This window comes from Bubalus kerabau, chromosome 12 (genome assembly GCF_029407905.1).
Source record: "Bubalus kerabau isolate K-KA32 ecotype Philippines breed swamp buffalo chromosome 12, PCC_UOA_SB_1v2, whole genome shotgun sequence".
Lineage (NCBI taxonomy): Eukaryota > Metazoa > Chordata > Mammalia > Artiodactyla > Bovidae > Bubalus > Bubalus kerabau.
Window position 1 is genome coordinate 2,603,172 of NC_073635.1, and position 25,126 is coordinate 2,628,297.

A 25,126-nucleotide genomic window follows, 5' to 3' on the forward strand; every position below is an offset into this window, starting at 1 on the left:
GACAGCATATTAAAAAGCAGAGACATTTCTTTGCCAACAAAGGTGCATCTAGTAAAAACTATGGTTTTTCCAAGAGTCATGCATGGATGTGAGAGATAGATTATAAAGAAAGCTGAGCGCCAAAGAATTGATGCTTTTGAACTGTGGTGTTGGAGAAGACTTTTGAGAGTCCCTTGGACTGCAAGGAGACCCAATCAGTCAATCCTAAAGGAAATCAGTCCTGAATATTCATTGGAAGGACTGATGCTGAAGCTGAAACTCCAGTACTTTGGCCACCTGATGTGAAGAGTGGACTAATTGGAAAACACCCTGATGCTGGGAAAGACTGAAGACAGAAGGAGGAGACGGCAGAGGATGAGATGGTTGGATGGCATCACCAACTGGATGGACATGAGTTTGAGCAAGCTCGGGGAGTTGGTGATGGACAGGGAAGCTTGGTGTGCTGCAGTCCATGGGGTCCCTAAGAGTCAGACATGACTGAGCAACTTAAATCAACTGAAGGTACAATTTCATGCAGTATTTAAACATTGTCACTATACTAGAGTAGTTCCTGGAACTTTTAAGTTGAAATCAGCAAAACCTAGCACTTTCTGTGCTACTAGCCGCTAAGAAAAAAAAAAAAAATGATTGTAGTCTGCCAGGGTGGCTGCTATTGGGAGTTTTATTTTAAAATACTGGCTTTTTGTGGGAATCATAATGACGATTAAGGGCTTAAAAGAAAAAAATATATATGTGCTGAAAAAAAATAACATGAAGTGGAATAGATCAGTCTATACAGACCATCTGCACCTCCTGAAGATCACAATTTCAGAAACATAAATTACTCAGCACTAAACAATGGTAACCCACTCCAGTTGCTCTTGCCTGGAAAATCCCACGGACGGAGGAGCCTGGTAGGCTGCAGTCCATGGGGTCGCTAAGAGTCGGACACGACTGAGCGACTTCACTTTCACTTTTCACTTTCATGCATTGGAGAAGGAAATGGCAACTCACTCCAGTGTTCTTGCCTGGAGAATCCCAGGGATGGGGGAGCCTGGTGGGCTGCTCTCTATGGGGTCGCACAGAGTCAGACACGACTGAAGTGACTAAGCAGTAGCAAACACTTCTCAAACCTACTATTTTAGATGAGGCTGACAGAATAGATAATAATAGTTGAAGTGTTTTAGCATCTACTTCTTTTGAGTTCCTACAAGTAATTAAGTAAATAGACTGAGTACTTAAAAAAAAAAAAAAATGGTTTTGTCAGTGACAATAGAGAATCCCAAGAGTCATAGGAAACTCGAGATGTCAGAACTGGAATGAGTTGGTCAAAGCAGCTCTATGGCCAGAAATTCTCCTTCCAGTACTCTTCTCTACGTATACCTTTGAGATTCCGTATATTAACATAATAAATCTCTACTTAAATATAAGATCTAATACATGACAACTATAAGCCTAAGACATCCTCCTGTCTTCTTCACAAGTCTCATGAGTTCAAAACTCACCAGGAATCACCCCCAAACTCATAGGAAGAGAGTCTTATTAGCCTCACCTATTACTCCTAAAAGATGATGCTGTGAAAGTGCTGCACTCAATATGCCAGCAAATTTGGAAAACTCAGCAGTGGCCACAGGACTGGAAAAGGTCAGTTTTCATTCCAATCCCAAAGAAAGGCAATGCCAAAGAATGCTCAAACTACCGCACAATTGCACTCATCTCACACGCTAGTAAAGTAATGCTCAAAATTCTCCAAGCCAGGCTTCAGCAATATATGAACCGTGAACTTCCTGATGTTCAAGCTGGTTTTAGAAAAGGCAGAGGAACCAGAGATCAAATTGCCAACATCCGCTGGATCATGGAAAAAGCAAGAGAGTTCCAGAAAAACATCTATTTCTGCTTTATTGACTATGCCAAAGCCTTTGACCGTGTGGATTACAGTAAACTGTGGAAAATTCTGAAAGAGATGGGAATACCAGACCTCCTGACCTGCCTCTTGACAAATTTGTATGCAGGTCAGGAAGCAATAGTTAGAACTGGACCATGGAACAACAGACTGGTTCCAAATAGGAAAAGGAGTATGTCAAGGCTGTATATTGTCACCCTGTTTATTTAACTTATATGCAGAGTACATCATGAGAAACGCTGGACTGGAAGAAACACAAGCTGGAATCAAGATTGCTGGGAGAAATATCAAGAACCTCAGAGATGCAGATGACACCACCCTTATGGCAGAAAGTAAAGAGGAACTAAAAAGCCTCTTGATGAAAGTGAAAGTGGAGAGTGAAAAAGTTGGCGTAAAGCTCAACATTCAGAAAACGAAGATCATGGCATCCGGTCCCATCACTTCATGGGAAATAGATGGGGAAACAGTGGAAACAGTGTCAGACTTTATTTTTCTGGGCTCCAAAATCACAGCAGATGGTGACTGCAGCCATGAAATTAAAAGACACTTACTCCTTGGAAGGAAAGTTATGACCAACCTAGATAGCATATTCAAAAGCAGAGACATTACTTTGCCAACAAAGGTTCGTCTAGTCAAGGCTATGGTTTTTCCTGTGGTCATGTATGGATGTGAGAGTTGGACTGTGAAGAAGGCTGAGCGCCGAAGAATTGATGCTTTTGAACTGTGGTGTTGGAGAAGACTCTCGAGAGTCCCTTGGACTGCAAGGAGATCCAACCAGTCCATTCTGAAGGAGATCAGCCCTGGGATTTCTTTGGAAGGAATGATGCTAAAGCTGAAACTCCAGTACTTTGGCCACCTCATGCGAAGAGTTGACTCATTGGAAAAGACTCTGATGCTGGGAGGGATTGGGGGCAGGAGGAGAAGGGGACGACAGAGGATGAGATGGCTGGATGGCATCACTGACTCGATGGACGTGAGTCTGAGTGAACTCTGGGAGTTGGTGATGGACAGGGAGGCCTGGCATGCTGCGATTCATGGGGTTGCAAAGAGTCGGACACAACTGAGCGACTGATCTGATCTGATCTGATTACTTCTGCCTTTATGAATCCCCGCCATTCAAAAGCAGCAGTTTGGAGTAAGAAACATGTTAAGAGAAAATCTGCAACATAAAGTGGCAAATGTCACAAAATAACATTACTGAGGATTTATAATAAAATAAAGACAAGAAAAATGCTTAGCTGGGCTAGAGACCCCTGTTAGAGAATTCTGTCAGGGGCACTGTCATCCAAGGTCAATTTTACCAGATTTTACTAAGAAACTACAATATTTCCCACCATTCTAGATATACAGAAAGATAAGATGGTGTTTAACCACATTTAAGGATCTTAATTAAGAGTCCAAAGAACAATTTAGTATGTGTTTGAACCAAAATAAGGACACTAGTCTTTCTGACACGGGTGGCATCATCATGCTGGATAGCAGACAAAAGACTGTAAATGAGTTCATACAACCAGTTTGAAGAACTAAGGCTCACTAAGAATGGGGGACAACTCAAACAGAAGAGTGATACAAGATTATTCAAGACAATACTGTGAGGTGAAGAATCTGAATGTATAAAGTTAGAAGAACAAAAGTAAAACTGGAAAAAAAAAAAAAAGTGACTTTTTAAAGCTACAGTTTGTTATGGTAATGGTGTTTTATGCAAAAGCTGTAAGAACACGAACAGTTAAAAGCACCAGAGTTGGAACCAGACCCCTGTCCTCAGCATTCAACTCTATCACTTTCCAGTTATGTCTTTTTTTTTTTTAAGTTACTTAACAATTCTCTGCTTTAATCTGTACACCTCTAAAATGAGATATCTGTGGAGCCAGGAGCAGCGTCTTCAAAACACAGGTGTTACAGTACTCTAACCAGAAATTTTATTCATAAAATCAAATCCATCCTTTAGACACTCGTAGGCTGCACAATCTGGCCACAAACTTTTAAAGTCTTACTCTTCATTGGACACCCTTCTACTTCCAGGAACCATAGGGATTTAATGTCAGTACTTTAAGCCAATAAGCTCTTTCCTACCTCCCCTTGCCTTATCTCCAGCGGCTCTGTATCCAGAAAACCTTTTCCTCACCAGCCTTCCAAGTCCACTTCTCTAGGAAATCAACTTTCCTTCCTCTCCAATTCCATACCACATTTGCCTGCACCTCTGTACAGTTTACCACAATCCCCCGTTTGTGTGTTTGCTGTTTTAATGCCTCCTTCTCCTAGCGCTAAGACAGCGAGCAGGGACAAATCTTTTTCAACCTCCTTGCCACCTTTCATCCCAGACTGTGCCTATGCAGGCCTGGAAAAGCATTAGGAAATTAAGCTATATGTTTATATCCCTCATGGCCGAAGTTCCAGAAACTGCTTACTTTCGTATATTTTGTTTGTTTTCATCCTAAAATCTTGACATAAAGCGTCCTTAAAAATCAGAACACCGTCATCCTTTCAAGAAAAGTTCTAGGAGCATCCACCCGAGTCTCCAGTGCGAGCATTCTCAGCCTCAGAAGTTGTGTGCGCCGCAGAGGATGGCTATCCCCGCTCCGTGCTGTACTTGGGAATGAGAGGGCGCGGGCGCGGGCCCGGCGCTCGCCCAGTTCTGCCGCGCTCGGTTCCCCAGCCCTCGCCTCCCCTCGTCCCGCCGCGGCAGCGCCGTGGGAGCACCCGGGCCTGCACCGCCGCCCGCCCCGCGTCCCCGGCCTCCCTGCGGCCCGCCGCCCGCCTCCCGGGGCCCAGGCCGCGCCACCGCCTTGCAGGGAGCCGGGGGACTCGCTCGGCTCCGCGCGGCGCCGGGGGCGGAGCCGGCCGGGGGTCCCCGGGAGAGGCCGGGGCAGGCGGCGGCCTCTGCCTACCCCGACACGCACCCAGCGCCCCCGGCCCCGGCCCCGGCCTCCTCCGGCCCGGCCCGCACTCGCGGCCGGGAGACCCGCCACTTACCAACCCGCCCGGGACAGCGCCACTCCGGGAGCCTCGGCCATGGTAGCTGCTTAGGCCGGGATGCTGGGGGGCTCGGCTAGGGGGCTGGAGGAGGCCTGCTACTTGAGACCCCCCCCAAAAAAAGAAAGAAAAAGAAAAAAGAAAAGAAAAAAACTCCTCCGGTCGGCTCTGCGACTGGGCATGCTCAGTGTGGCGGGCGCTTCCGCGTGCGGGTTCCGCTCGCCGCGTTTTCCGAGCGGCCGCGGGGGCCGGCCCGGCGTGCGGCTGCGAGCCCGTCGCGCTCCGGGGGCGGCGGTGCGCGGAGGACGGGCCGGGGCCGGCCTCTCGGGGCCGGTCTGTCAGCGTGGCCTCGCGGCGGAGGGCCGGCTGCACGTCGCCGGGCTCACTTTCCAGAGCTTCACGCCGTGGAGACCCGTGGGGCGGTCCTCTGTGCGGCAGAAAAGAAGCCTGCGTTTCCAGCGCGCACAGGTGGCCGCCTCCCGAGGGCAGAGCTGAGGCGCTAGGCGGCGGGAAGGCGCTGCCAGCTAGGCTCTGAGGCGGCCGCGTTTCCTACAGCGAAGCTCAAAGGGACAGTGTTCCCGACCCACTCTACACGGGAGAAAAGCTACTTTCTTATAACGATTCCTTCCCCTTTTCCATCTGCCCGGGTGCAGAGAAAAGAATATAATCGAATTTTTCCTATTCCGCAGAGTCAAATCCGACTGTCCAGGTCCCGCGATACAATAAAAGTGAATGCGTGCACCCAAGAAGACCTGCACCTAAGGGATGTGGGAACTCGGGGAGCTGTGTTGTGCTTGTCTCTCACGCCGTCCTCCCACCGGGCCCGTGCAGGCCCCGGCGCGGCGCTTTGACGTCGGCGCGGGTACTGCCAGGCCTAGTTCCCGCCCACTCCGTGCCGGTGCCCTGCTCCGGCTCTCCGGGCTGAAACGAGGGGCGGGTCCAGAATGTGCATGCGCGGCGACGGCGCCGAGCGGCGCGGGAGACGTTCCAACGGGATTGGGCGGCCGAGACTCACACCAGCCAATCAAAGGAGCAGGCGGAAGGGGCTGTGGGACCGGGAGATACTCTAGAGTTGTCCCTGCCTTCCACCGTCGTCCTTTCCTGCGGCCGCTGAGGAGAAAGGTTCTTCCGAGTGGCGCTGGTCCAAGCTGCGAAGTCGGCGGGGAGATTGTTAAAACCTTCAGCCCTATAACCGGAGCTACCTCATCTGTTTCATCATCACCAACATGAACTTAGAAGCAGAGTCTGTGAAACCCGGCAGAGCCACACCTGAGACTGAGGAGGAAACCGACTCTCACAGAAAGAGGGGGATAATTACAGAATGAAGCTAAAATTCCTTAATTTTGTTTTCATTTTAACTGACCTATTTCGTTTGGGCGTCCCAAAAGTCATAGTTTTAAAATCACGATGTGTTGCTTAACTGGGATGCTGTTGAAATGTGTGCCCAAGCACATTGCTTAGTTACTGATTTTAATGAAACATATTTTGAAGCAGTTTTAGAATTGTATACAATGTTTAGGCGACACGTATTATATCTGTGTATTTCTATTTATAGGCACCATTCAAAATATCCCTTGTGGCGTCCCTTGTGGTAAAGAATCTGACTGCAATGCTGGAGACGTGGGTTCGATCTCTGGGTTGGGGAGATTTCCCTGGAGAAGGAAAAGGCTACCCATTTCAGTATTCTGGCCCGGAGAATTCCATGGACTGTATAGTCTATGGGGTCGCGAAGAGTCACACAGGACTGAGCGACATCCACTTCAAAATATCCTGGAGTCAGGAAAAGATTTACCAATTTGAAGGTGAATAGATGACTCAAAGGGCTTCCCTGATAGCTCAGTTGGTAAAGAATCTGCCTGCAATGCAGGAGACCCCCAGTTAGATTCCTGTGTAGGGAAGATGCCCTGGCGAAGGGATAGGCTTCCCACTCCAGAATTCTTGGGCTTCCCTTATGGCTCAACTGGTAAAGAATCCGCCCGCAATGCAGGAGACCTGGGTTTGATCCCTGGTTTGGGAAGAAACCCTGGATGATGGAAAGGCTACCTACTCCAGTATTCTGGCCTGGCGAATTCCATGGACTGTTATAGTCCATGGGGTCGCAAAGAGTGGGACAGAACTGAGCCACTTTCACTTTCACATAGATGATAATTTTTGTTGGTTGTAAACTGATAGATGATACACATCATATGACAAATATTCTCGAAAAAGTTGTTTACCCTGAATTTGAGTGAACTTCTAGATCCCTATCTAAACCTCCACCACCAGGCCCCCAGGCATATTTGGGCATGTATGGAGACGTTTTGGTTGTTATAACCTGGTGGGAACAGGGAAATATTAAACAGCTTGCAATACACCTGATCCAAGATGTCAGTAGTGCCAAGGCTGAGATACATAGGGAATTTAACAAGTAAAACAAGGAAACAGGCAGATAAAACTGGAATATGGCATCTTGTACAAGAAACCTGGCAGGGACTGTACAAATGTAATTTAACTTTTACATTTGTAAAAATGTAATTTAAAAAAAAAATTCTTCCAGATTAAAAACAATAAAAAGACATGACAACAACATGCAATCATGGATTTAAAAAGAATCAGGGGAAGGAACAGGAGAGATTTTGTAGCCAAATGGACAAATTTCAATATGGACTAGATACTGGATAGTATAATGTAATTATAATTTTCTTAGATATGATAAAGTCCTTAATATTAGAAATTTTATGTCAAATATTTATGGCTGAAAAGCTGTGGTGTTTATAACTATGTGTGTGTGTGTGTGTGTGTGTGCTATGAAAGAAGGTAAATGTGGCAAAATGTTTAAGATGGAATCTAATTGGAGGGTCCAGTGCTCATTATATATTTTTTAAAATTTTTGCTAAGTTTAAAACTTTTCAAAATAAAAATTTAAGGGAAAAGCATGGAATATACTCATTTCTTTCACATCAAGAATTAGGGTTATGCTCTATATACATAAGTTAATGCCATGTGATATGGTAGGAGGTGACTAGACAAATTAGATTTCCACTTTTAATAAGATGAATCATTGATTTACAGAAAATATAAAGTCTACAATGAGCTGAAAGCTGGAGAAGAGCCTAAAGAAGACAGAAGAGCTATGTTAGGTATCAGTTCAGTTCAGTCACTTAGTCGTGTCTGACTCTTTGCGACCCCATGAACCACAGCACGCCAGGCCTCCCTGTCCATCACTAACTCCCGGAGTCCACCCAAACCCATGTCCATTGAGTCAGTGATGCCATTTAACCATCGCATCCTCTGTCATCCCCTTCTCCTCCTGTCCTCAATCTTTCCCAGCATCGGGTTCTTTTCAAATGAGTCAGCTCTTCGCATCAGGTGGCTAAAGTATTGGAGTTTCAACATCACTCCTACCAATGAACACCCAGGACTGCTCTCCTGTAGGATTTATTGCTTGGATCTCCTTGCAGTCCAAGGAACTCTCAACAGTTTTCTCCAACACCACAGTTCAAAAGCATCAATTCTCCAACACTCAGCTTTCTTTATACTCCAACTCTCACATCCAAACATGACCACTGAAAAAACCATAGCCTTGACTAGACAGACCTTTGTTGGCAAAGTAATGTCTCTGCTTTTTAATATGCTGTCTAGTTGGGTCATAACTTTGCTTCCAAGGAGTAAGCATCTTTTAATTTCATAGCTCCAATCACCATGTGCAGTGATTTTGGAGCCCAGAAAAATAAAGTCTGTCACTGTTTCCACTGTTTCCCCATCTATTTCCCATGAAGTGATGGGACTGGATGCCATGATCTTAGTTTTCTAAATGTTGCACTTTAAGCCAACGTTTTCACTCTCCTCTTTCACTTTCATCAAGAGGCTCTTTAGTTCTTCTTCACTTTCTGCCATAAGGGTGGTGTCATCGGCATACCTGAGGTTATTGATATTTCTCCCGATAATTGTGATGCAAGCTTGTGCTTCCAGCCCAGTGTTTCTCATGATGTATTCTGCATATAAGTTAAATAAGCAGGGTGACAATATACAGCCTTGACGTACTCCTTTTCCTGTTTGGAACCAGTCTGTTGTTCCATGTCCTGTTCTTAACTGTTGCTTCCTGACCTGCATACAGCTTTATCAAGAGGCAGGTCAGGTGGTCTGGTATTCCCATCTCTTTCAGAATTTCCCACAGTTTATTGTGATCCACACAGTCAAAGGCTTTGGCATAGTCAATGAAGCAGAAATAGGTGTTTTTCTGGAACTCTCTCGCTTTTTCGATGATCCAGCAGATGTTGGCAATTTGATCTCTGGTTCCTCTGCCTTTTCTACAACCAGCTTGAATATCTGGAAGTTCACGGTTCATGTATTGCTGAAACCTGGCTTGGTTGTGCAGTAGTTTGAACATTCTTTGTCATTGCCTTTCTTTGGGATTGGAATGAAAACTGACCTTTTCCAGTCCTGTGGCCACTGCTGAGTTTTCCAAATTTGCTGACATATTGAGTGCAGCACTTTCACAGCATCATCTTTTAGGATTTGAAATAGCTCAACTGGAATTCCATCACCTACACTAGTTTTGTTCGTAGTGATGCTTCCTAAGGCCCACTTGACTTCACATTCCAGGATGTCTGGCTCTAGGTGAGTGTAAGTGATCACATTATCGTGATAATCTGGGTCGTGAAGATCTTTTTTTGTACAGTTCTTCTGTGTATTCTTGCCATCTCTTCTTAATATCTTCTGCTTCTGTTAGGTCCCTACCATTTCTGTCCTTTATTGAGCCCACCTTTGCATGAAATGTTCCCTTGATACCTCTAATTTTCCTTGAGAGATCTCTGCTGCTGCTGGTGGTGCTAAGTCGCTTCAGTCGTGTCCTACTCTGTGCAATCCCATAGACGGCAGCCCACCAGGCTTCCCCGTCCCTGGGATTCTCCAGGCAAGAACACTGGAGTGGGTTGCCATTTCCTTCTCCAATGCATGAAAGTGAAAAGTGAAAGTGAAGTGGCTCAGTTGTGTCTGACTCCTAGCGACCCCATGGACTGTAGCCTACCAGGCTCCTCCATCCATCGGATTTTCCAGGCAAGAGTACTGGAGTGGGTTGCCATTGCCTTCTCTGTAAAGAGATCTCTAGTCTTTCCCATTTGTTGTTTTCCTCTATTTCTTTGCATTGATGGCTGAGGAAGGCTTTCTTATCTCTCCTTGCTATTCTTTAGAACTCTGCATTCAAATGAGTATATTTTTCCTTTTCTCCTTTGCTTTTCACTTCTATTCTTTTCATAGCTATTTGTAAAGCCTCCTCAGACAGCCATTTTGCTTTTTTGCATTTCTTTTTCTTGGGAATGGTCTTGATTCCTGTCTCCTGTACAATGTCATGAACCTCTGTCCATAGTTCATCAGGCACTCTGTCTATCAGATCTCGTCCCTTAAATCTATTTCTCACTTCCACTGTATAGTCATAAGGGATTTGATATAGGTCATACCTGAATGGTCTAGTGGTTTTCCCCACTTTCTTCAAGTCTGAATTTGGCAATAAGGATTTCATGATCTGAGCCACAGTCATCTCCCAGTCTTGTTTTTGCTGACAGTATAGAGCTTCTCCCTTTTTGGCTGCAAAGACTATAATCAATCTGATTTCAGTGTTGACCATCTGGTGATGTCCATGTGTGGAGTCTTCTCTTGTGTTGTTGGAAGAGGGTGTTTGCTATGACCAGTGTGTTCTCTTGGCAGAACTCTATTAGCCTTTGCCCTGCTTCATTCTGTACTCCAAGGCCAAATTTGCCTGTTACTCCAGGTGTTTCTTGACTTGCTCCTTTTGCATTCCTGTCCCCTATAATGAAAAGGACATCTTTTGGGGGTCTTAGTTCTAGAAGGTCTTGTAGGTCTTTATAAAACCATTCAGCATATACTCAAGAGAAATGGAAACATATGTCCACATAAAACATGGACATGACTATTCACAGTCTTATTCATAATAACCAATAAGTGGGAAAAAAATCCAAATGTCCATCAACTGATGAAAAAATAAATAAAAGGAATGGGAATCCACAAACTGAAGACCAGAGAATTTACTGTTAACCCACTTGACATGGTTTTAGAACTCATGATTTACGAAATGATTTAGTAGGAAGAGTAATACAAATAACTGATGTCTGAAGATTGTTTGAGTCCTAGAATTTTATAGAAAATGAACTGTTTCCTTTAAAAAAAAAAAAAAGCTTCTTAACTACTGACTACAAGTAGGTTGCTATTAGGAGAGACCAGGTTATGCCATAACAAACAACCACAAAATATTAGTGACTTGTGATCAAAACATGTTTATTTCTCTTTCATGTAATGTGTCCACTGTGGATGTCTAGAGAATGGGGGGAAAGTCCTTCTCACTTCAGAACCCTGACAAAGCACTAACCATCAGGAAGATCACTAGTGAAGCAGTAGCAGGAAGGAAGACTCTGGAGTATCTCACATTGGAAACGGAATGCTCTGCCAGGACTGGACACAGGACAACACAAGAAGTTGAACACCAGGAGCTGGTAGGTGAAGAGCTAGAAATATTCAGTGAGCAAGATTAATGACTGTGGTAGTCAATGTGGCTCAGTACTATTTGTAATGACAAAATCCTGGAGATAAACAAAGTCAATCAATAGTGGAATATTTAGATAAGTTACAGTGGGTACCATAGACATTACCAAAAGAAAAAAGTTAAAGAAATAGATCATTATGTACTGACTAAGCTATATTAGCCAGATACGTATGTGGAGTAAAAGAATAAAAGCAAGTTTTAATGTGATTAATTAGTACAAATCCTTAAGAGAAAGGCAACATTTCAGTAGAGAAATGGGCAGAGTATATGAATGTTGTTGTTTAGTCGCTCGAGTAGTGTCTGACTCTTTTTGGGAACCCACAGACTGTAACCCTCCAGGCTCCTCTGTCCATGGGATTTCCCAGTCAAGAATACTGGAGTGGGTTGCTATTTCCTTCTCCAGGGGATCTTCTCCACCCTGATACTGAATGCACGTCTCCTGCATTGGCATGCAGATCCTTTACTGCTGAGCCACAAGGGAAACCCAACTTGGCAATTTCTAGCAAAGCTTGAAAGGTATATACCTTATGATTGAGTATTTTCATTTTTAGATCCATATTCCAGAGAAAAAATGCTCATTAATACATTGCTTAAAATAGAAGAATGAAAATTCCAATGTCTGGGTAAGGAGAAATGGGTTTTAAAGAGTTGTATATGTATGTGTTCTATCAAAAAATAGAATAATCTATGTTAGTTTAAAGAAATATGCTACATATCAAGTTGAGTGGATCATGACCACATAATGCCAAGTAAAAGAAAAAGCAGCTTGGTAAACTTATTCAGTGTATTACATTATGTGAAATTTAAAAAACACTTATAAAAATACATCTATTACAATAGAGCTCCGTGCAATAATGGACATGTTCTATATCTGCATGATCCAATATCCTAGCCACTAGTCATGTGTGGCTGGCTACTGAGCACTTCAAATATCATGAGTGCAATAGAAAACTGATCTTTAACATTTAAAACATTTATTTTAATTTAAATAATCACACTGGCTGGTGGCTTTATACAGAACAGCATAGATATATTTATGTCTGGATATATAGATGCACATATACATATATAGAAGGATGAAAATAGATTTGAAGGATACACAACAAACTCAGAATACTGGTTAAATTGAGGAAGAAATGGAATACCTGTGAGGGAGGTTGCCAGAGAGGAATTTTGCTTTGTTAACAAAGTTATTTCTTTAAAAGGAGCAGAAGCAATTATGACAATATATTAGTTATTTTTCCTTGAGTAATAATATATTCTTATATTATTACTTATACTTTTGGTTTTACAAGTTGTAACAGTAGTATTGTATTACATTATTTGGTGTTGTTCAGTCACTCAGTTGTGTCCAACTCTGCAACCCCATGGACTGCAGCACACCAGGCTTCCCTGTCCATCACTGTCTGCCAGAACTTGCTCAAACTCATGTCCATTGAACCAGTGATGCCATCCAACCATCTCATCCCTCTGTCATCCCTCCCAGCATCAGGGTCTTTTCTAATGATTAAACTCTTCATGTAAGGTGACCAAAGTATTGGAGTTTCAGTTTCATCATCAGTTCTTCCAATGGATATTCAGGATTGATTTCCTTTAGGGTTGACTGGTTGGATTTCCTTGCAGTCCAAGGGACTCTCAAGAGTCTTCTCCAACACCACAGTTCAAAAGCATCAATTCTTTGGCTCTCAGCCTTCTTTGTGGTCCAACCTTCACATCCATGCATGACTACTGGAAAAGCCATAGTTCTGACTATACAAACCATATCTGCTCTTTAATATGCTGTCTAGATTTGTTGCAGCATTCCTTCCTAGGGGCAAGCATCTTTTAATTTTATGGCTGCAGTGATTTTGGAGCCCAAGAACATAAAATTTGTCACTGTTTCCCTTGTTTCCCCATCTAATAATGGGACCAGATGCCACGATCTTCTTTTTTTTTTTTTTTTTTGAATGTTTAGTTTTAAGCCAACTTGTTAACTCTCCTCTTTCACCTTCATCAAGAGGCTCTTTAGCTCCTCTTTGCTTTCTGCCATAAGTGTGGTGTCATCTGCATATCTGGGGTTATTGATATTTCTGCCAGCAATCTTGATTCCGGTTTGTGCTTCATGCAGCCTGGCATTTCTCATGATGTACTCTGTATATAATTTAAATAAGGGGGATGACAATATACAGTCTTCAAATACTCCTTTCCCAATTTGGAAACAGTCCTTTGTTCCATATCTGGGTCTAACTGTTGCTTCTTGATCTGCATATAGGTTTCTAAGGAGGCAGATCAGGTGGTCTGATAGTCCCATCTCTTTAAGAATGTTCCACAGTTTGTTGTGATCCACACAGTCAAAGGCTTTAGTGTAGTCAATGAAGTAAAGTAGATGTTTTCCTGGATTTCTCTTGCTTTTTTGATGATCCAACAGATGTTGCCAATGTGATTTCTGGTTCCTCTGCCTTTTCTAAATCCAGCTTGAACCTCTGGAAGTTCTTGGTTCACATACTGCTGAAGCCTCACTTGGAGAATTTTGAGCATTACCTTGCTAACATGTGAAATGAGTGCAGTTTGTGTGGGAGTTTGAACATTCTTTGGCATTGCCTTTCTTTGTGATTGGAATGAAAACTGACCTTTCCTAATTCCTGTAACCAATGCTGAGTCTTCCAAATTTGCTGGCATATTGAGTGAAACCCTTTCACAGAATCATCTTTTAGGATTTGAAATAGCTCAGCTGGAATTCCATTACCTCCACTAGTTTTGTTCGTAGTGATGCTTCCTAAGGCCCACTTGACTTCACATTCCACTATGTCTGGCTCTAGGTGAGTGTTAACCTAGATAATAAACACGATCGTGGTTATTTGGGTCATTAAGATCTCTTTGGTATAGTTCTTCTCTGTATTCTTACCACCTTTTCTTAATATCTTCTGCTTCAGTTAGGTCCATGCTGTTTCTGTCTTTTATTGTGCCTATCTTTGCATGAAATATTCCCTTGGTTTTTCTGATTTTCTTGAAGAGATCTGTAGTCTTTCCCATTCTATTTTTTCCTCTATTTCTTTGCGTTGATCATTTAGGAAGGCTTTCTTATCTCTCCTTGCTATTCTTTGAAACTCTGCATTCAGATGGGTATATCTTTCCTTTCCTCCTTTGTCTTTCACTTCTCTTCTTTCCTCAGCTATTTTTAAGCCCTACTCAGACAACCTTTTTGCCTTTTTGCATTTCTTTTCTTGGGGATGGTTTTGATCACTGCCTCCTGTACAATGTTAATAATAATATACTTTTATTTTCTATAGTATATTGTTTTATGTTGTTAATATAATGAGTATATAATCAGTATAAAAATAACAAGGGGAGGGAGGAGCTAAGATGGTGGAGGAATAGGATGGGGAGACCACTTTCTCCCCCACAAATTCATCAAAAGAACATTTAAATGCTGAGTAAATTCCACAAAGCAACTTCTGAATGCCGGCAGAGGACATCAGGCACCCAGAAAAGCAGCCCATTGTCTTTGAAAGGAGGTAGGAAAAAATATAAAAGACAAAAAAGGAGACAAAAGAGGGAGGGACGGAGCTCCGTCCCGGGAAGGGAGTCTTAAAAAGAGAGAAGTTTCCAAACACCAGGAAACACTCTCACTGCCGACTCTGTGCTGAGCCTTGGAAGCACAGAGGGCAACATAACAGGGAGGAAAAATAAATAAATAATTAAAACCCACAGATTACGAACCCAACGGTAACTCCCCCAGCGGAGAAGCAGTGCAGACACCTGCACCCGCCACTAGCAAGCGGGGGCTGGGCAGGGAGGCGCGGGCTACATCACTTAGAGTAAGGAACTGGCCTGAATGCCCCTAGCGCTATCGGAGCGAAATAACTTGGGCTAGCAAACCAGACTGTGGGATAACTACCACGTGAAAAGCCAGCCCTAACCTAAGACACCGCCAGGCCTGCGCACAGAACAAAGGACTGAACAGAGATAGCCAGCTGCAGACAATCCCCCTCTGGTGACAGGCAGCCAGAGCTGGAAGGGGGCAATCACAGCCCCAGAGAGACATTATCTACAAAACTGTAAGCAGACTTCTTTGCTAACTAAGACTTCTTGGGGTTCTGGACGGTCAACATCTGCCTGAGAAGGTGCGCCAGCTGTACACCCAGAAAACCGAGTGGCGGGGAGGCGATAAGTTGCAGTGACTCTGCTCACCAAACACCTCATCACCTGAGCTGCTCGGACCTGGGAAGGGCACAAAACGCAGGCCCAACCGAGTGTGGGCCTCTGAGGACTACCCGAGTGCCTGAACCTGAGCAGCTTAGACCTGGGAGGTGCATGCAGCCCAGGGCCAGCCTCGGATGGTTCCCGGCAGAGCAACCCAGAGCCTGAGCAGTGTGGTCAGGGAGGGTACATGCACCATGAGAGGGGGAAGGCCCAGTGTGGCTGAGGCATCGCGAGCACATGCCAGTGTTATTTGTTTGCAGCGTCCCTCCCTCCCCACAGTGCGACTGAACAAGTGAGCCTAAAAAAAAAAAAAAGTGTCCACCACCCGCTTTGTGTCAGGGCAGGAATCAGACACTGAAGAGACCAGCAAACAGAAGTAGCTAAAACAGAGGGAACCGCCTTGGAAGCGACAGGTACAATAGATTAAAACCCTGTCATTAGTACCGACTAATATAGGAAGGGGCCTATAGATCTTGAGAAATATAAGCTGGACCAAGGAACTAGCTGAAAATGAGCTGACCCCACAATACCCACAACACCACCAGAGAAAGTCCTAGATATATTTTTACTATTTTTATGATCATTCTTTCTTTCTTTCTTTTTTATTTTTTTTTAATTTTTAAGTCCTCTATTACTCCTTTAATTTTCACTTTTATAACCTATTATTACTTTGCAAAAAAAAAAAAAAAGACCCTATTTTTTTACGAGCAAACTTCATATATATATATATATATTTTTTATAATATTTGTGACTTTTTTTTCCTGTTTCTTTTTCTTTTTTTCTTCTATTCTTTAACATTGTATTTCTGAAATTCCAAACTATACTTTAGATTTTTAATTTTTGCTTTTTGGTATTTGTTATCAATTTTGTACCTTTAAGAACCCAATCTCCAGTACCCATTTTTACTTGGGAGCAAGATTACTGGCTTGACTGCTCTCTGCCCCTTTGGACTCTCCTTTTTCTCCACCAGGTCGCCTGTGTCTCCTCTCTAACCCCTCTCTGCTCTACCCAACTCTGTGAATTTCTGTGTGTTCCGGACAGTGGAAAATACTTAGGGAACTGATTACTGGCTGAATCTGTCTCTCTCCTTTTCATTACTCCCTTTTATCCTCCTGGCCACCTCTGTCTCCTTCCTCCCTCTTTTCTTTTCTGTATAACTCCATGAACATCTCTGAGCGGTCCAGTTGTGGAGTGCACATAAGGAAGTGATTACTGGTTAGCCTGCTCTCTCCTCTATTGATTCCACCTCATCTCATTCGGGTCACCTCTAACTCCCACCTCCCTCTTCTCTTCTCCATGTAACTCTGTGAACCTCTCTGGGTGGCCCTCACTGTGGAGAAACTTTTCATCTTTAACCTAGATATTTTATTAATGGTGTTGTATAGAAGGAGAAGTTTTGAGACAACTGTAAAAATAAGACTGAAAACCGGAAGCAGGAGGCTTAAGTCCAAACCCTGACTCCAGGGAACTCCTGACTCCAGGGAACATTAATTGACAGGAGCTCATCAAATGCCTCCATACCTACACTGAAACCAAGCACCACACAAGGGCCAACAAGTTCCAGAGCGAGACATACCACACAAATTCTCCAGCAACACAGGAACACAGCCCTGAGCTCCAATATACAGGCTGCCCAAAGTTACTACAAAACCGTAGACGTCTCATAACTCATTACTGGACACTTCATTGCACTCCAGAGAGAAGAAATTCAGCTCCACCCACCAGAACACCGACACAAGCTTCCCTAACCAAGAAACCTTGACAAGCCACCTGTACAAACCAACACACAGTGAGGAAACTCCACAATAAAGAGAACTCCACAAACTGCCAGAATACAGAAAGGACACCCCCAAACTCAGCAATTTAAACAAGATGAAAAGACAGAGAAATACCCAACGCATAAAGGAACAGGATAAAGGCCCACCAAACCAAACAAAAGAGGAAGAGATAGGGAATCTACCTGATAAAGAATTCCAAATAATGATAGTGAAAATTATCCAAAATCTTGAAATTAAAATGGAATCACAGATAAAGAGCCTGGAGTCAAGGATTGAGAAGATGCAAGAAAGGTTTAACAAGGACATAGAAGAAATAAAAAATAGTCAATATATAGTGAATAATGAAATAAATGAGATCAGAAACACCCTGGAGACAACAAATAGTAGAATAACAGAGGCAGAAGATAGGATTAGTGAACTAGAAGATAGAATGGTAGAAATAAATGAATCAGAGAGGAAAAAAGAAAAACGAATTAAAAGAAATGAGGACAATCTTAGAGACCTCCAGGACAATATTAAATGATACAACATTCGAATCATAGGAGTCCCAGAAGAAGAAGACAAAAAGAAAGACCATGAGAAAATACTTGAGGATATAATAGTTGAAAACTTCCCTATAATGGGGAAGAAAATAATCACCCAAGCCCAAGAAACCCTGAGAGTCCCAAACAGGATAAACCCAAGGTGAAACACCCCAAGACACATATTAATCAAATTAACAAATATCAAACACAAAGAACAAATTTTAAAAGCAGCAAGGGAAAAACAACAAATAACACACAAGGTGATTCCCATAAGGATAACAGCTGATCTTCCAATAGAAACTCTTCAGGCCAGAAGGGAATGGCAGGACATACTTAAAGTTATGAAAGAAAATAACCTACAGCCCAGATTACTGTACCCAGCAAGGATCTCATTCAAATATGAAGGAGAAATCAAAAGCTTTACAGACAAGCAAAAGCTGAGAGAATTCAGCACCACCAAACCAGCTCTCCAACAAATATTAAAGGATATTCCTTAGACAGGAAACACAAAAAGGCTGTATAAACTTGAACCCAAAACAATAAAGTAAATGGCAATGGGATCATACTTATCAATAATTACCTTAAATGTAAATGGGTTGAATGCCCCAACCAAAAGACAAAGACTGGCTGAATGGATACAAAAATAAGACCCCTATATATGGTGTCTACAAGAGACCCACCTCAAAACAGGGGACACATACAGACTGAAAGTGAAGGGCTGGAAAAAGATTTTCCATGCAAATAGAGACTAAAAGAAAGCATGAGTAGCAATACTCATATCAGATAAAATAGACTTTAAAACAAAGGCTGTGAAAAGAGACAAAGAAGGCCACTACATAATGATCAAAGGATCAATCCAAGAAGAAGATATAAAAATTATAAATATATATGCACCCAACATAGGAGTACCGCAATATATAAGACAAATGCTAACAATTATGAAAGGGGAAATTAACAAAAACACAATAATAGTGGGAGACTTTAATACCCCACACACACCTATGGATAGATCAACTAAACAGAAAATTAACAAGGAAACACAAACTTTAAATGATACAATAGACCAGTTAGACCTAATTGATATCTATAGGACATTTCACCCCCAAAAAATGAATTTCCCTTTTTTCTCAAGTGCACACGGAAATTTCTCCAGGATAGATCACATCCTGGGCCATAAATCTAGTTTTGGTAAATTAAAAAAAAACAAAATGAAATCATTCCAAGCATCTTTTCTGACCACAATGCAGTAAGATTAGATCTCAATTTCAGGAGAAAAAATATTAAAAATTCCAACATATGGAGGCTGAACAACACGCTGCTGAATAACCAACAAATCACAGAAGAAATCAAAAAAGAAATAAAAATTTGCATAGAAACGAATGAAAATGAAAACACAACAACCCAAAACCTGTGGGACACTGTAAAAGCAGTCCTAAGGGGAAAGTTCATAGCAATACAGGCATACCTCAAGAAACAAGAAAAAAGTCAAATAAATAACCGAACTCTACACCTAAATCAACTAGAAAAGGAAGAAATGAAGAACCCCAGGGTTAGTAGAAGGAAAGAGATCTTAAAAATTAGGGTAGAAATAAATGCAAAAGAAACAAAAGAGACCATAGCAAAAATCAACAAAGCCCAAAGCTGGTTCTTTGAAAAGATAAATAAAATTGACAAACCATTAGCCAGACTCATCAAGAAACAAAGGGAAAAAAACCAAATCAATAAAATTAAAAATGAAAATGGAGAGATCACAACAGACAACACAGAAATACAAAGGATCATAAGAGACTACGATCAGCAATTATATGCCAATAAAATGGACAATGTGGAAGATACATGGACAAACTCTTAGGAAATTACAACTTTCCAAAACTGGACCAGGAAAAATTGAAAATCTTAACAGACCCATCACAGGCATGGAAATTGAAACAGTAATCAGAAATCTTCCAGCAAACAAAAGCCCAGGTCCAGATGGCTTCACAGCTGAATTCTACTAAACATTTAGAGAAGAGCTAACACCTATCCTACTCTAACTCTTCCAGAAAATTGCAGAGGAAGATAAAGTTCCAAACTCATTCTATGAGGCCACCATCACCATAACAGCAAAACCAGACAAAGATGCCACAAAAAAAGAAAACTATAGGCCAATATCACTGATGAACATAGATGCAAAAATCCTTAAAAAAATTCTAGCAATCAGAATCCAACAACACATTAAAAAGATCATACACCATGACCAAGTGGGATCTATCCCAGGGATACAAGGATTCTTCAATATCCTCAAATCAATCAATGTAATACACCACATTAACAAATTGAAAAATAAAAACCATATGATTATCTCAATAGATGCAGAGAAAGCCTTTGACAAAAATTCAACATCCATTTATGATAAAAAAAAAAAAAAAAAAACTCTCCAGAAAGCAGGAATAGAAGGAACATAATAAAAGCTATATATGACAAACCCACAGGAAACATTATCCTCAATGGTGAAAAATTGAAAGCATTTCCCCTAAAGTCAGAAACAAGACAAGGGTGCCCACTCTCACCACTACTTTTCAACATAGTTTTGGAAGTTTTAGCCACAGCAATCAGAGCAGAAAAAGAAAAAAAAGGAATCCAGATTGGAAAAGAAGAAGTAAAATTCTCACTGTTTGCAGATGACATGGTCCTCTGCATAGAAAATCCTAGACTCCACCAGAAAATTACTAGAACTAATCAATGAATATAGTAAAGTTTCAGGATATACAATCAACACACAGAAATCCCTTGCATTCCTATACACTAATAATCAGAAAATGGAGAAATTAAGGAAACAATTCCATTCACCATTGCAATGAAAAGAATAAAATACTTAGGAATATATATATCTAAAGAAACTAAAGACCTATATATAGAAAACTATAAAACACTGGTGAAAGCAATCAAAGAGGACTAAAATACATGGAGAAATATACCATGTTCATGGACTGGAAGAATCAATATAGTTAAAATGAGTATACTACCCAAAGCAATTTAAAGATTCAATACAATCCCTATCAAGCTACCAATGGTATTTTTCACAGAGCTAGAACAAATAATTTCACAATTTGTATGGAAATACAAAAAACCTCGAATAGCCAAAGCAATCTTGAGAAAGAAGAATGGAACTGGAGGAATCAACCTGCCTGACTTCAGGCTCTACTACAAAGCCACAGTCATCAAGACAGTATGGTACTGACACAAAGATAGAAATATAGATCAATGGAACAAAATGGAAAGCCCAGAGATAAATCCATGCACCTATGGACACCTTATCTTTGACCAAAAAGGCAAGAATATACAATGGATTAAAGACAATCTCTTTAACAAGTGGTGCTGGGAAAACTGGTCAACCACTTGTAAAAGAATGAAACTAGAACACTTTCTAACACCATACACAAAAATAAACTCAAAATGGATTAAAGATCTAAACGTAAGGCCAGAAACTATAAAACTCTTAGAGGAGAACATAGGCAAAACACTCTCCGATATACATCACAACAGGATTCTCTATGACCCACCTCCCAGAATATTGGAAATAAAAGCAAAAAGAAACAAATGGGACCTAATTAAACTTAAAAGCTTCTGCACATCAAAGGAAACTATAAGCAAGGTGAAAAGACAGCCTTCAAAATGGGAGAAAATAATAGCAAATGAAGCAACGGACAAGCAACTAATCTCAAAAATATACAAGCAACTCCTACAGCTTAATTCCAGAAAAATAAATGACATAATCAAAAAATGGGCCAAAGAACTAAACAGACATTTCTCCAAAGAAGACATACAGATGGCTAACAAACACATGAAAAGATGCTCAACATCACTCATTACAGAGAAATACAAATCCAAACCACAATGAGGTACCATTTCACGCCAGTCAGAATGGCTGCTATCCAAAAGTCTACAAGCAATAAATGCGGGAGAGGGTGTGGAGAAAAGGGAACCCTCTTACACTGTTGGTGGGAATGCAAACTAGTACAGCCACTATGGAGAACAGTGTGGAGATTCCTTAAAAAACTGGAAATAGAACTGCCTTATGATCCAGCAATCCCACTGCTGGGCATACACACTGAGGAAACCAGAATTGAAAGAGACATGTGTACCCCAGTGTTCATCGCAGCACAGTTTACAATAGCCAGGACATGGAAGCAACCTAGATGTCCATCAGCAGATGAATGGATAGAAATCTGTGGTACATACACATAATGGGGTATTACTCAGCCATTAAAAAGAATACATTTGAATCAGTTCTAATGAGGTAGATGAAACTGGAGCCTATTATACAGAGTGAAGTAAGCCAGAAAGAAAAACACCAATACAGTATACTAACACATATATATGGCATTTAGAAAGATGGTAACAATAACCCTGTATACGAGACAGCAGAAGAGACACTGATGTATAGAACAGTCTTTTGGACTCTGTGGGAAAGGGAGAGGGTAGGATGATTTGGGAGAATGACATTGAAACATGAATAATATCATATATGAAATGAGTCGCCAGTCCAGGTTCGATGCACAATACTGGATGCTTAGAGCTGGTGCACTGGGACGACTCAGAGGGATGGTATGGGGAGGGAGGAGGGAGGAGGGTCCAGGATGGGGAACACGTGTATACCTGTGGCGGATTCATGTTGATATATGGCAAAACCAATACAATATTGTAAAGTTAAAAAAATAATAAAAATAACAAGGAAGAAAAAATAAAAGGGAGAGCAGGTCAGATAAAAGGACTGTAATAGTCTGCTTCTGTTTTGTAAAAAGTGACCTTAGATATTTGAAATGTGAAAGAAAATTTAGACTTGTCCTTGTCAGTTCCAAAGGATAGTCCTAAGGATTAAAGAAAAGATTTCAACTTAATTTAATAAAAAATCTTAATCTAGAGGCGGTCCAACAAAGAAACAGACAGTGTCAGAACAAAGTAATTTCCCCAGCATTATATGATTCAAGCCTCTGTTGCATGATTATTTGGTACAAATATTATAGAAAAGAATCCAAGCAGTTAGACTGGTTCAATGTTCTAAGGAGCCCTAGTGGCTCCACTTCTTGCCTGAAGAACCATGCAATGTGTCAAGAAGAGGCAGCAAGGTGAAGTCTAAGCCCATGAGGCCCCTTAAAGAACAGCACTTCTCTTATCTGCTTTAACTTGAATATAAGATTCAACAAGTAAAAAAAAGGTTTAAGAATCATGAGGCTAGATGAATAAGTCAGTCATTCATTCAACAGGGATTTACTGAGCACACACTGTGAGCCAACCATTGTGCCAGGCACTGTAGGTAAGATCAGCAGTTATGAGCCCTGCTTTTGATGTTTATAGCCTGTTGTTATTGTTCTTCAGTCACCAAGTCATAGCTAACTCTGATTCCACATGGACTGTGGAATCATGTACCTCAGCATCTCCCGGAATCTGCCCCAGTTCATGTCCATTGAATCTGGTACCATTCAACCATCTCATCCTCTGTCACCCTCTTCTCCTTCTGCTTTCAATCTTTCCCAGCATCAAGGTCTTTTCCAAAAAGTCAGCTTTTCGCATCAGGTGGCCAAAGTATTGGAGCTTCAGATTCAGCATCACTCCTTCCAAAGAGTATTCAAGGTTGATTTTTTCAGGTTTGACTGGTTTAATTTCCTTGCTCTCCCAGGAACTCTCGAGTCTTTTCCAGCATCACAGTTAAAAAGTATCAATTCTTCTGCACTCTGCCTTCTTTATTTTCCAGCTCTCTCATACACATTTATAGTCTGAGTATAAAAATATTAAATTACTTCTATATGCAGTTAGTTAGTTACAGTTGTAGTAAGTGCAATGAAGATATCAAACCAAACCTGTGGTCTTATTTGTAATATTATGAATCTATGTTTTCATTATTATTGAAATGACTAATTTTAAGTAATTTGATTTTGCTCTATGTATTCTATATGTGTCCTTGAATGTGACTGTTGATCACTATGCAAATATCCTTTAACAAAAATTTACTTACTCAAAGGCTAAGCATGGGAAGATACAGTGATTAAGGCCAATGGAATGTCTGCATTTGTAGAGGTTTCTTTCTAATCTTTTATGGGAGAAACAATGAGTTTTACTTAGCAAATCGAATATTTTAGGTGCTCACTGTGGTTCTCAATTATTACAAAAATAATACAATTATGTGAGCTTTATTGGACACAAATATAGCAACCTGAGTTATAAGTGAAGAAGACTGAAAGAGCATATGCATAAATGTTACTAGTGTAGCTTTCTAGGTAGCTATAGGAAATTTTAGGTTCTACTTTATATATATATATTATTCCAAGATTAGACTATACAGTTTTAGTCTTATGCACTAGTAAGTATGTGGCAGAGTGAATTTACATGGCATCTTCTTTTCTTTGAAGTCTTAGAATTTCACATATATGTGTAATTTATGTGCAATACACTTGGTAGCTATATCAATTTGAACATTCTTCTACCTACTCTTGTTAAGGATTTTATCATCTAATGCATTGTAACATTTCATATGACATAAATTTTACATTTCTGTTAATATTTTTCTCCTTGTTATTTGTTACACATAACATGAATTATATTTATATATTTGAATATTTTTTCAAGCTTAATGTTTTACTTAAGTATTCTATGTATCCTTTTTAAACATAATTTTTACTTAATCATTTTCTATAAATCACTGAGTACTTTAAATATTTAATATTTCATTAAACATTTCCATAGCTGTATTAATATCAGTTCAGTTGAGTTCAGTTGCTCAGTCGTTTCCGGCTGTCTGCAACCCTGTGGACTGCAGCACACCAGGCCTCCCTATCCATCACCAACTCCCAGAGTTTACTCAAGCTCATGTCCATTGAGTCAGTAATGCCATCCAACCATCTCATCCTCTGTCGTCCCCTTCTCCTAACCTCAATCTTTCCCAGCTTCAGGGACTTTTCCAATGAATCAGCTCTTCGCATCAGGTGGCTAAAGTATTGGAGTTTCAGCTTCAACATCAGTTCGTCCAATGAACATTCAAAATTGATTTCCTTTAAGATGGACAGATTGGATCTCTTTGCAGTGCAAGGAACTCTCAAGAGTCTTCTCTAACACCACAGTTCAAAAGCATCAATTCTTCAGTGCTCAGCTTTCTTTATGAGAAATAAGAGTCCAACTCTCATATCCATACATGACTCCTGGAGAAACCATAGCTTTGACTAGATGGACCTTTGTTGGCAAACTAATGTCTCTGCTTTTTAATATGCTGTC

The 25,126-nt window shown here is 41.2% G+C and overlaps 1 protein-coding gene across 1 annotated transcript in view; it reads right to left on the bottom strand.

Annotated features, from left to right (window-relative positions):
- The window catches only part of TDRD3 (tudor domain containing 3), a 215,916-nt gene extending 210,924 nt beyond the window's left edge, over positions 1-4,992 (bottom strand). The window contains exon 1 of the mRNA XM_055541922.1: positions 4,856-4,992. Coding sequence (XP_055397897.1) covers positions 4,856-4,896 — 41 coding nt within the window. The 5' untranslated portion in view covers positions 4,897-4,992. The remainder of the gene's footprint in view (positions 1-4,855) is intronic.
- Positions 4,993-25,126: the final 20,134 nt, after the last annotated feature.